General features: G+C 42.8%; 1 protein-coding gene across 4 annotated transcripts in view; it reads left to right on the forward strand.

Moving 5' to 3' along the window:
• Positions 1–12,980, forward strand: part of FBXW4 (F-box and WD repeat domain containing 4) — an 84,320-nt gene that overhangs the window by 15,694 nt on the left and 55,646 nt on the right. For all 4 annotated transcript variants that reach the window (XM_037739510.1, XM_017531190.2, XM_037739508.1 and 1 more), the window contains exons 2-5: positions 2,671–2,766; positions 5,433–5,618; positions 6,060–6,192; positions 10,801–10,895. In XM_037739510.1, the coding sequence (XP_037595438.1) occupies positions 2,672–2,766; positions 5,433–5,618; positions 6,060–6,192; positions 10,801–10,895 (509 nt within the window). In that variant the 5' untranslated portion in view covers position 2,671. The remainder of the gene's footprint in view (positions 1–2,670; positions 2,767–5,432; positions 5,619–6,059; positions 6,193–10,800; positions 10,896–12,980) is intronic.

Genomic DNA, 12,980 nt, shown 5'->3' on the forward strand with positions numbered 1-12,980 from the left:
AAATGTTGGTTAAATAAATTATAATTGGAATCATGATCCAGAGAGATTTATAACATTCTATATCATTTAAAAATAGTATTCAGTTGGCCAGGTGTGGTGACTCATGCCTGTAATGCTAGCACTTTGGGAGGCCAAGGCAGGAGGATTGCTTGAGGCTGGGTGTTGGAGACTAGCCTGGGCAACATGCATATATACTTACTACAGTGAATACATAGCTGCCTCTAGAGAGGGAGAAAGTCTTGGCTAGGGGTTTCAAGAAAGACCCACTTTTACAGTTGTTAACCTTTCATATTATCTGTGTTTTCTTTTTTATCCTATGTATTTCTTACTTTATTAACCAAAAATAATTCTATGCAAATAAATAACACTGGGGAGGCAGAATATTATTTAGCTAGAAGTAAATTAAGTATCTTCTCTCTGCCTGCCAAAATCATTCTTTCTAACCTATGTCCGTTAGAATCTTGAAAGCTGGACTTGCTTGCTGGCTTTTAGTAAAAGGTGGTAAATGTGAAGGTATAAGTAGAGGCTGGAAGAAATGAGTGTATTTCTCCCTGGCCAGCGAATTTCCAGGCAGACATGGCAGTTATCACTCTGTGTCCCAACCAGTGTACCTTCTTTTCCCTATTGCCTATTAACCCATCCCCAAATGGTGCTATACCTGCTGCCTGTGTGCTCTCTTCTTCTCTTACTGCTGTTAATTCAGCTCACCCAGAAAGTACTATTGACACTCGCTCGCCAATGTTTTGAAGAATTTAAAACGCATAGAAAACTTGAATGAATTAATTGTACCGTGAACACTTACATATTCACCATCTAGATTCTATAATTAATATTCGGCTATATTTGCTTTATCATGCATTTCAAAATAAGTTACAGATATCAGAATATTTACCCCTAAAGTCTTCAGTATGCATGCATATCATTGACTAGAGTATATTAGTTTATGGGTTTTTTTTTTTTTTTTTAAGAAAAATATATATACAATGAATTTATATTTGAGTGAACTGCACAAATCTTGTATATCATTTGAGGTATTTCTTTTCTTTTTTGTATAATTAGAGAGGGGGGTCTTATTCTGTTTCCTAAGCTGGAGTGCAGTGGTGGAATCACTGCTCACTGTAACCCCAAATTCCTGGGCTCAAGTGATCCTCCCATCTTAGCCTCCCAAAGTGTTGAGATTACAGTTGTGAGCCACCACATCCTGCACATTTGATGCATTTCTGACAAATGCATATATATTTTTATAACCCAAACCCTTTCAAGACTTAAATATAGAATATTACCTCAGAAAGTTTCCATGTGTTCTTTCCTAGTTAGTCTCCAGCCCTACCCTGGTGGTAATCACTGTTCTGATTTTTTTCTTTTTTTTTTGGGAGACGGAGTTTCGCTTTTGTTACCCAGGCTGGAGTGCAATGGCGCGATCTCGGCTCACCGCAACCTCCGCCTCCTGGGTTCAAGCAATTCTCCTGCCTCAGCCTCCTGAGTAGCTGGGACTACAGGCATGCGCCACCATGCCCAGCTAATTTTTTGTATTTTTAGTAGAGACGGGGTTTCACCATGTTGACCAGGATGGTCTCGATCTCTTGACCTCGTGATCCACCCGCCTCGGCCTCCCAAAGTGCTGGGATTACAGGCTTGAGCCACCGCGCCCGGCGTTCTGATTTTTTTCACCATAGGTTAGTTGTCTCTCTTCTCAAGCTTCATGTAAATGAAATCATACATTATGATCTCTTTTGTGTAAGATTTATTTTATTCAACATGATGTTTCTGTGATTCATCCATATTACAATGTGTATCAGTACTTCTTTCCTTTTTTTGCTGAGTAGTATCCCATTGCATGAACCTACCCTAGTGTGTTTATCCATTCTCCTGGATGCCTGGGCTGTTTACCACTTTGGGCTATTATAACTAAAGTTCCTATGAACATCCTTATGTAAGTCTTTTTGTTTTTCTAAGGTTATTGCTAGGTCATAGAGTACATATATGTTTAGATTTATAATAAACTGCCAGACCTTTTCCCAAAATGGCTGTACTGTTTTGCTTTCCCACCAACAATATTGGAGAGTTTCTTCCTGGTCTTCCAAAAATATATGAACAGATACACAGAAGACTTCCTCATCAGGGTACAAACTCTTTGTCAGATATACATTCTGTGAATCTTCTCCCAGACTACAGTTTGTGTATTCACTTTGGTGAACGGAGATTTTGGAGTTGATGAGTCTGATTTATTGGATTTTTCTGTTATTGCTTTCTGTGTCCTAAGAAGTCTGTGTCTGCCTTCTTAGAAAGATATTTTTATATATTTTCTCCTGGCAGCTTTATAGTTTTAGATTTTAAGTTTATGATCTGTTTTGAATTACTTTTCCTGTATGGTGTGAGGTAGGGGTCAGGGTTCATTTCATTGTTTTTTTTTTCCATCTGGATATCCAGTGGTTCCAGGATTAATTGTCATCCATTCTCCATTCGATTGATTTGACATCACTGTGTACATTTTTAATCGTTTAAAGGACAGGCTTTTCTCCTTGGCTTTCTTGGTTAGTCAAGTATGGCGAGAGAACAGTTACTCCTTCCTGGTCTCCTAAACTGTTTACTTGTATTCTGAATGCCCTGAATTTTCTGTGCTTGGCAATAAGTTGTAGTGATTGGATTATCTGTTCTGTCTGGACATAGGATGACCAGTGTCCCAGTGAAGGAACGGGTGAAGGTGTCTCAGAACTGGAGACTGGGGCGCTGCCGAGAGGGGATTCTGCTGAAGTGGAGATGCAGGCAAGTAGCCTCTTGACTTTTTTGAAGCTACCTGGGACATAAAAGCATAATGGAAAGTAAAAAATCTGGTCCTACCTAGAGGCTAATGGGGCTATCTTGGGTGACGTGGCACTGGTGAGCCTTTGAACACCACAAAGGGGGCATCAGGACAACTTTTTTTTACATTTCAATGAGGGAATATAAGAAATGTACTTTAACAAATGACATTTTTTATGATTATAAATAAATCAATGTTTATCATAGAAATTTGAAGAAAAAGAAAATTCTAAAGAAGAAAATAAAACTAACTTGTAACTCCACCACTCAGAGGTAACCCCTGTTAACTTTCACCATCAAAGGAAATAAATGAAATCAAGGTCCCAATTCATCTTATTTTACAAATATTTTTCTTTAAATCTTCTACTTTATGGAGTTACTTCTTCATTCTTAGCTTTCTTGAGTCCTCTCCCCTACTATATTAAAAGGAAGGGTAGGATCTAAAGGTTTGGATACATGTGTTACAGGAGTTAGAGCTTAGAGCAAGTGTCAGGAAATTTAGAAAATGCCTGTGGCACTGCTAATGCCACCAATTTTTATGCTTCATTGATGCTAAATGATTTCATAGTTATTATTTGACTCCCTACCAAAAAATTACTCCTTGTTGATTGGTTGCAATGGTTAGGGAAAATCGGGAGTCCACATATTGGAATGACTTGTACCTGTGCGGAAGACACAGGCAGTCCTCCTCATCTGATGAACCTTTCTTTCTTGCTTGTGTCCAGTTTCCACTGGTTTCACTGGCATCAGATGCTGTGAATTATGTGGTAATGGGTAGTGGTGGTGGTGGTGATGGTAAAGAAACTACAGGAGAGAAAGATGGGTTTTTATGATGAAGGTCTTTACCCTCTGCTTCCCACATTTGCCTTTTGGGGCAAGTTTCAAACAGTTTGGCAAATAAACACAGAACAGTTACCAGGCTGCCCTGGGATTCTCCACTGTTCACCTGGCATGAACCTGGTTTCTTGTCCTAGGCAAATGGCTGTTTACCAGATGGCTCTAAACACAAAAATTCCCACCCTCTCTGTTTGTTGCCTGCTTGAGTATACCACACACTCACGCAAGGGGGTGTTGAAGAAGAATGTGCATAATGAGTGAGAAAGCAGGGATCTGTACACACTCTACACATGTTCCGTGTAATATATGCACACACTTGTAAAAACCTCATGAGCAGAAACTCAGTTACTACAAAGTCTAAGCTGCATTTAATGGCCCGTCAAGTCAATTTGCAGAACTTTTCCACATTCCCATGACGCTTGTATTGAGTCTGGGGAAGAAACACAACCCAGTTTGCTCAGACAGGCTTGGCAATAGGAGATGGTGGCTCTGTTCATGGGGATGAATCAGCTGTCCCTGTACTTTTCTTGGGACCTGGTAACTCCAGGACCTCTATGTAGAATAGGATGGGTGGGATGTCCACCTTGGGAAAGGGGCTTAGTTTCCACCAGAGAGGCTAGGATCTGACAGAGTTTTCTTTCTTCTTAAGGCTCATTCCCTGCCACAGGACTTGCCTGTGGCTTTTAGCCTTTCTTTCTCCTGTCAGATTGTAGAGGGAATCTTTAACTATTTGTGGATTTCTCTTATCAGTTGCCTGTGAGAGCTGACTTTTTCTGTAGCCCCTGAACTGTAGCAGAATGCTCTGGGGCTGTGTTTTTCCATTGCCACACTTACTCTCTAATACAGAAATGTAGATATCCCTGTGAGGATCTGGGTATCTAATCAGTACTTTAGCATCCTTTCCTAAATGGCTTTATTCCTTTCACTTATAAATGGCCCTGTAGCTCTAACAGAACAAGAGAATGGGGCTTCCCAGGGTTTATTCTACTCTTTTCTCCATCATACTTTAACTGATCTATTGTGAAAGAGGTATGTATGGGAGTCCTAGAACCTTGAAACTTCCCACTTATACTTTAAATCAGTGAAGATGCAGAATGAAAGAAAGCTATTTCACCTGGCTAGAAGATTTTTTTTTTTTTTTTTTGAGATAGAGTCTCCCTCTGTTTCCCAGGCTGGAGTGCAGTAGCACCATCTTGGCTCACTGCAAGCTCCGCCTCCCGAGTTCAAGTATTCTCCTGCCTCAGCCTTCTGAGTAGCTTGGATTACAGGTGTGCCACTATGCTCAGCTAATTTTTGTATTTTTAGTAAAGACAGGGTTTCATCATGTTGGTCAGGCTGGTCTTGAACTCCTGACCTCAGGTGATCCACCTGCCTCAGCCTCCCAAAGTTCTAGGATTACAGGCATGAGCCACTGTTCCTGGCTGAAGATTTTTTTTTGACCCTTCTTACCTCTTGACCATTGAATTTTGTAAGCTCTGACTACCCATGAGAAGTCCAGGTAGCCAGTAATTGAAACATTAAGTATTCTCCAATTAAAGTGGTATTAGTTGGTCTTTCAATTTTGAATCTTTTAGAAAGTCCAAGGAAGATTAGATCACCACAAAACTCAGTCACTCTAGTTTTCTGAGGGTAGCTGAGGGGTAGGTAATTTTGAAGGAGAGTATCAAGTATAGATAATTAGCCTTGTTGGTTATCCTTGCTAAGTTGGGGATTGGTTAGTCTGTTCAAAGATTGGAGTTGAGTTTTCATACTGTATCTTGATAACTTTTAAATTTTCTTTTCCATCATTTCAGTCAGATGCCTTGGATGCAGCTAGAGGATGATTCTCTGTACATATCTCAGGCTAATTTCATCCTGGCCTACCAGTTCCGTCCAGATGGTGCCAGCTTGAACCGTCGGCCTCTGGGAGTCTTTGCTGGGCATGATGAGGACGTTTGCCACTTTGTGCTGGCCAACTCACATATTGTCAGTGCAGGAGGGTAAGTGCTGCAGGTTTTTCTTTCCACCCTTTTCCATCTTATTCTTCAGGGACATTCTGCCTGCCTCTGACTTTTCTGTCTTAACTCCAAAAAGATGAGGAGGGAGACCAGAAGTGTTTTCCACTTAAAGCAGAGGGATTTTACCAAAAACAGTTAATAGGGTTAGCTGGAGAAGGAAAACAGTAAGAGCTTCTAATAAAAAGTGAAGCTGGTTTTGATCTTCTCCAGGGGAAAATTTATTTTGTCTCTCAGCTCTGTTCAGCCCCAAGTGTGCTGAAGAAGTAAAGGTATCTAGAAACTCAGCATCTTACTGGGCTGAATTGCCTAATGCTTAGCAAATTTGGATGTCATTGGAGACTTGGGCTGTTTCTGGAGAGTTGTTCTGTTCCTACAGAGAGAATAATTGGTTTTTCGGGGGTCGGCTCCTTATTTCTCTCCTAGAGATGGGAAGATTGGCATTCACAAGATTCACAGCACCTTCACTGTCAAGTACTCGGCTCATGAACAGGAGGTGAACTGTGTGGATTGCAAAGGGGGCATCATTGTGAGTGGCTCCAGGGACAGGACGGCCAAGGTGAGGTGGTCTCCCCCTTACATGCTATTACTCCGTCCTCTCTATAGGGAGTGGGGTGGATAGAGCCCTGAGTCCCAGGATTGGCTGAGAGCATTGGCTGGGGGCAGGGGAGAAAATGACACAATAAAGGACTCACTTATGTGCCTCTGGCATGCAGCTTGCCATGCCAATCGTTGTCCTCGCCAGCTGGACTGGGAAAGGAGTGGACAGTGGCTGGGAAGGTTGCCACTCACTTGCAATGTGGCGTGAACTCAAAAACAGAGGACCTGGCAGCTTTTCCTCCCTGAGTTGTGTTTCCTCAAGTTTGTGGGTTGAGTTCTGACCCTAATATTTTATTTTAAAATCTCCCTCCTTTTGCTTGCTCTCTGTTTAGGGAGGTTAATTTTTCACCACCTTGTTTATAAGCAATCAGGCTGATAATTAAAATGTGTTTTCACTGCTTCTCTGGAGAGTGATGTGGTCAGTAAGCAGTAGAGACGATGAGAGAGGGGTGGTGGTTGTTGCATCTTTGCCAAATTGCCCGGTCCACAGATACCCACCAAAGCATAAAAGAAAGTGAGGCTGATAAATAGCATGATCCTTACTTCATGGACTCTTCTATGTCTGGGTCAGATAGGCTCCCACCTGGGAGACAGAGAAATCTTTCTCCAGGCCTGTGTCCAACAGCCCTAGCCAGGGCCTGCACAGGCCTGGTCCTTTAGGGTTGCTGCAGGAACTTTGCTGACAATTCAGTTGGTGGTGCAGGAGGCCCAATAGTGTCTTGTGTATTTCCTAGTATCTAGGTTCCATTGTGCTAACAGGAGCAAAATGCTTACTGGTGTGTCAGCAAATGGGCCTCTAAAACACATAGGGAGAGGACTCAGGAGAGGGAAATTGCAATCTTTACTCAGAAACTTCTCTGACTACATGTACCCTCTGGTAATTACACATCCATATAGAAATATTGCTAATTTATGTAAAAAGAAGGGCTAAATATGTTCTCTTCTTTTTATGGAAGTTTCTCCTCCCTTTACTATTTTCTTCCTTATTTTGTACTCCGTCAGAGAGAATGAACAGAAGCACAGAAAGCTTGAGAAAAATGCAGCAACTCTTTTGAACCAACACGAAACTGAATTTCCTGTCATTTGCTTCCTATTACCTTTCTTCATACTGAGGCTTCTGATTGGTCACTGTCTTTGTACCATTCCTTGAAAAGATCCTGGCCTAAACCTGTTATACTGCTTAAAAGCCAATTTGCATAGAAATCTTCTGTGGCATGTGTGACCTAGGTATTCCTGTCTTATTCTAGCATCTTCCTGTCATGGCTTCAGGCTTCCCCAAGTTCCTCCTTTTCAGTGACACCTCTTTCTTCTGTTCTCCGTGGTCTGATACCCAGAGCAGTATAAAACCAAGCTTTATAACCACAGGTAGCAATTTGAGGGCATGGATTGCTTCCAGGTAAAGAATAATAGCAAATTTATTTGAGGTATTGGGTTAGTTTCATGTTTAAGTACTGATTTAGCCCTATTTAGTATCTTAGATTTTTTAAAAGATCTAACATAGATACTTCCTTCTAAAATTGTCACCACAGTCCATCTTCTTCCTTCTGAGGATTTCTTTTAGGTCAGTGACAGAACCCTCTTCTCTGGTCCTGAAAGCTGGTCAGCTGTTTTGTGGCTCCCCTGTGACCTCTCTGCCAACTTGTCTTTCCTGGCTCTCCAGATGCTGCCTGGGTTTCCCTCCTCTCTGTTGTTATCTTTGCATCCAGCCACCTTTGTTATCCTGAGCCATTTCCACATCAGTGTACCCAGTTTGTCTTTTATAACTGAAACATCATTTCTTTTCAGTGGCATCTGAAACTCTACAGCTGCTTCTCCAGGCTTCTAATACACCTGAACCTTCATAAGAATTACAATATTTGCCTGTAACCATCTATTTTTGGGGAGTTCCCCGAATATACACTGTATTTTAGGAAAGAGATTTATTTTATGGGGTAAAGGGAAGTAAAACAATCTCTTTGCAAGACATCGGAGCTAGGGACTGTCCAGAGAACCCTATTCCTTCCCCTGCCCGCAAGCCCAGTTTCACATTTACTGTGACTTACTTAGCTTGGATTGTGTCTCTGGGCTTTAGTGGGGCCAGCCCCACCTTGAGATATGAACAGATGGTAACTTATGTTCTTAATGAGCCTGGGCTGGTACTAACCATTCCTTCATTTCCTCCTTTATTTCTCTATTCTTTCTTACGAGTGCCTACTGTGTGTGAGGCACCTGGCCTCTTCAGAGGTAAAGGAGACACAGCCTTTTATCCTTAGGGTGAGATGAGATGTGTGTACCTGGCCATGCAGCTGATTGAAAGTGGCTGGGACTGTGAAGTATAAAGCTCTAGGGAAAGAGCCAGAAAGTTTAGAGGGTGGAGAGATCAGATTACATCTGGCTTAGAAGGGAAGATTTATTGTAATAAGAACCACCATTATTGTTTGCCTGATACCTGCCAAATTCTGTGCTGCTGTGCTAGATGCTTTGTACTTATCTCCACTTTTCCACACTATAACCCTGAGATAGGCATCATTTCCCATTTGACACATGAGGAAACGGGAGCTAAGAAGTTATCCCTAAGATCAAAGATAATAACAACTAGGGTTCAAATCCAGATTGGTCAGATGCCAAAGCCTATGCATGCTTTCTCTGCAACTGCAGGCTGCAGGTAATATTTTACTATTTAGATTTTTCTTTGTTTTAGGATTATTTTCTTAGGATAGATTTTCAGCAACAAAATTACTGAGTTAAAGGCTTTGGTCATTTTAAAGGTTATGATGCATATCACCAGTCTGCTTTTAAAAAGAAATGTATAAATGTCTACTCCCACTGAATCTTTTCTAGGGATGGATCTGTTTTGAATTTGGCCATGGAAGGCAAAGATAGGATCAGCATATTGTTGTCAACGCCTGTCCCTCAGGTGCCAGGATGGAATCTCATGTTTGAGGATGATGTGCTGCTGGGCCAAGCCAGGAGGGTCACTTTCCTAAGATCATGTTCAGAATTGGTGGCATGCTTCCTAAGCCACTCCTGGAGACCAGGAATCTTATTTTGTCTTTTGCAGAATTTAGGAATCAATCTTCCCTTCCGTGGAGGACATTAGTGAATTCAGGCCTAGGCTGTCCCCACAGATTTTATAATCGGAGTCCTTAGTGTCTCCTCACCCTTTCAGCAAGAATCTGCCTCCCAGGGAGTTTGTGTCAGGGAAAAGGCAAAGCTCTCTTCTTAGCTGGGCTGCCTAAAAGAGTACATTGAAAATGTATCTAGTTATTGCAAAGGGGACTGACTATGGAGTCCAAAGAGTAGGCCTGAATCATGGCACTCAGGAAAAGTTGTGGTGTTTACCTTTGTTTTCTGCCCCTCCTCATTTAGGATCTTCTTGTTACGTTTATTTTCTTTTCACTGTGTTGGGAAAAGTAACTCACACAATCCTCCCATCCCCCACCCCCATCATACACACAAGCTCTAAGAAACACTTTCTCCTTTTATAGGGAAGAGTTATCATGTGACCCTAAGAAGGCAGGACCACCCCCTCTCCATCACCTACCCTTTAAACTTGAGGAATGTTTTCTTTAAAGTTCTTCCATCTAAGGTCCTGCCTGAGTTTTGTGTGTTCCCCTTATAGCACTGCTGGGACCTTAAGAGGTCATTGATCCATCTGGCTGCCTCTGGATCCCTTTGTGGCTGCTGTCTCGGGATAGTCCTGTACATTCGAGGTTTCCTTTCTGTTTGGTTAGAGGCTTATGTCCCTGTGTGTGTCATCTAGAGTAGGGTGAGGTGAGGGGGAGCCCTGTGCTTAATGGGAGATGTCTAAATGCACTGACTGCTGAGAGGGCTCTGTGAGTGTTGATTAGAGTTAAGCTCAGAGTGGCTGCTAATGTACATTCCTGACTGATAGGGACCAGATAATGTGCTCCAAGCAATATTTTTAACCTGTAGGAGATATGGAAGCTTAACAGAGTTAAGCTTTTCTGCTACTTTTGGTGACACTAGGTGCTAAATTCCCTGCTGACGTGAATAGTATTGGATCCTGGGCATTATCAACAAACAAACAACAACATACCACCTTCCCACTTGGAAGTCTCTCTTCTTCTTCCATTCTTTCCTTCCCTTGCATCTTTCTTTTTACTTCTCTCTCTAATTCTATTGCTGTCCCCTCCATACTGTGCCTTGATCTTCCTCCCTCTCCCTGCTTCTCCAGAGTAAAATCTTGGTGAGAGATAGGAGAAAGGAAAATCCACAAATATAGGAAAGCTGCCAAAAGAGGCAAGCCCCACCCACCCACTACTTCTCAGTCAAGTCTCAGCTGAGGAATGTGGAACTTCTGATTCCCCGATATAAAGTTGCCTGGTAAGTAAGGGTTGTCAGTGGAAGTAAAAGAGGGTGGTTAGGATGGAGAGCTAGGGCCTATCTGGGTGGGTAGGTGAGCCAGAAGCTGCAGGGGGCCCTCTGCTGATACCTGAGCTCTGTGTGTGCAGGGCAGGAAAGATGCCCCATTTCTCTACCTCCAATAGTCACCCCTCCTGGAGCACCTCTCCTCCCCACTGATCCCAGGTAATGCCAATGAGAGCATCTCCTCTCCTGTTTCCAGGTATGGCCTTTGGCCTCAGGCCGACTGGGGCAGTGCCTACACACCATCCAGACTGAAGACCGAGTCTGGTCCATTGCTGTCAGCCCATTACTCAGGTAAGGGAGACATATTTGGATGTGGTTTTCTCTTGTATAATTATGCTTTTATTTTACTAGATCAGATGAGCTAGAAAATCTTCCACTTGTGTATTCTAGGTTGCTTTGAGCCACCGTCTTGGAGATTTTTTAATCCTCCAGAGATTTGAGGTGTTTAGGTCGCTTCATATGTGCGTGGGATTGAGATAAACTTCTAAATGTGAATTTCCTAAGCATCTAACCTCAGAAATATTAAGGAAAGAATATATGAATATATAAGAATATGACAAAGAGTCCAGCTGTTACCAGGAGTGTCCCTTCTGAAACAGTTGTCTTCTGGGGCTATTCCCAAAGCAGAGGCCTCTCACCACCTCTCGGAGCTGACAGCATCCAACTTGCTCTCACAACTCACATGTCTGCTTTGTTCCCCTTGGAAAATGTCCTCTGGAGTATCCCTTACAGACTTAAGTCATCAGGAGAGGCTTGGGGCCCAGATCCAGCTGGGTCCTCAAACAAAGACATGTGTGGAGAAGTAGTGACATTGATTATTGTAGCAGAAGTGTGAGATTTTGATGATGGATTTACCCTAGCCTTTGGCCTGACAGTTACTTCTCTCTATCTCTCTCTTTTTTTTATTTATTTTATTTTTTGAAATGGGGTGTTTCTATGTTGACCAGGCTGGGTTTGAACTCTTGGCCTCAAGTGATCCTCCCATCTCGGCCTCCCACTGAACCACTGTACCTGGTCCTGACTGTTAGTTCTCTAACCTTACCTATGAACAAGTTAGGTTTGCATCCGACTCCCACTTTTGAGGCCCTCTGGAACCAAGACAATCCCTCTCCTTCCCAGCAGGGTACATAGACTTTGTTGTACCTGTTCTACCACAATATTTTCCTAGGGTCTTCATCTACTTCCTTTACCCTTCACTCCCTACTCACATGGAAATGTGAAAGCTGTAGGGCTGCCACCCTCCAACACTAGGTTTAAGTCACTCGCTTATTTTATAAGAGACTTGGCCCTACCCACTTTGCTTAGGCCCTTCAGCTTCTTTCTCCTCACCCCATGGAGCCTGCACCCCTCCTCCTGCTCCCTTCCACAACTCCCTTTCAAATTTTTTTCTTCCTAAGAATTAGAGCCGATTAGCCACGTCATTAATTCTTCAATTTGACGGCTGATATAGCAGGACCTGAAACACATTGCTGACCCCAGAGAATGGAGACCCCGTTCCTTAGCATATTGACGATGGGAGAAGTTAATTAAAATTCCACAGAGCAGAGGTGTCGGCTAACCTATAAACCTGTCGCTGTTCAAAACAAATCATTCTAGCAATCGTAGGAAAGAGGGAAGGAAAGACCAGCAGGGAGTGGAGAAGCTAAGTGTGTGGGAGCAGAGGGTAGAAAATGGAGCCATCGAGCTTTGTCTCCTCCTCATTTTCTTCCTAATGCTGCCCTTTTGAAAGCCAATTAGCCAGACCTGGGCATCCATGGGCTGGATAGAAGGAAAGTACCATGGCCAGTGAGAAGTGACAGGTGTGCTAGTGACTTTGTCTTAATGGTTGCGGTTGCTTGTGGACTTCTGCTGGTTTCGGGAGACTGGAGTGGATGGTGGTGGTTGAGAGCTCTCAGGGCGGGAGATGGTCTGTGTGCTTCCTGCGTATGGATTGAGGCCAAAGAACACAAACAGGCTCTGCCCTGCACCCCTACCCTACATTTCTCTAGCCTCCTGCTCTGGAATGTTAGGCTACCTCTTAACAGAATAGGGCACAGCAACTATTGAAGATGGTGTCAATAAAAGATTGAGGACAGAGTCTTCCCTTCATCATTGGGAAGCATTTATGATCACAGTAAACTAAGGTTGGGTTTTTGGCCACAACTTGGAGACTGGCTCTGGGGACGGACCTAGCCTTCTAACATTACTACTGCTAGTATATGACTGCTGCTACTACTAGCAACTAACATTTACTAGTCATTTGCTCTGTGCCAGACCCTCTGCTAAGTCCTTGATGTGTCTCATCCTTGGTGAAGACCTGGGCTTTATGTTTTCTTCACAGTCTTCTTCAGGGCCTTCCTGTCCTCTTCTTGGGATGGTTTTTTTTTTTTTTTTTTT

Source organism: Cebus imitator, unplaced genomic scaffold (genome assembly GCF_001604975.1).
Source record: "Cebus imitator isolate Cc_AM_T3 unplaced genomic scaffold, Cebus_imitator-1.0 Scaffold71, whole genome shotgun sequence".
NCBI classification, from domain to species: domain Eukaryota; kingdom Metazoa; phylum Chordata; class Mammalia; order Primates; family Cebidae; genus Cebus; species Cebus imitator.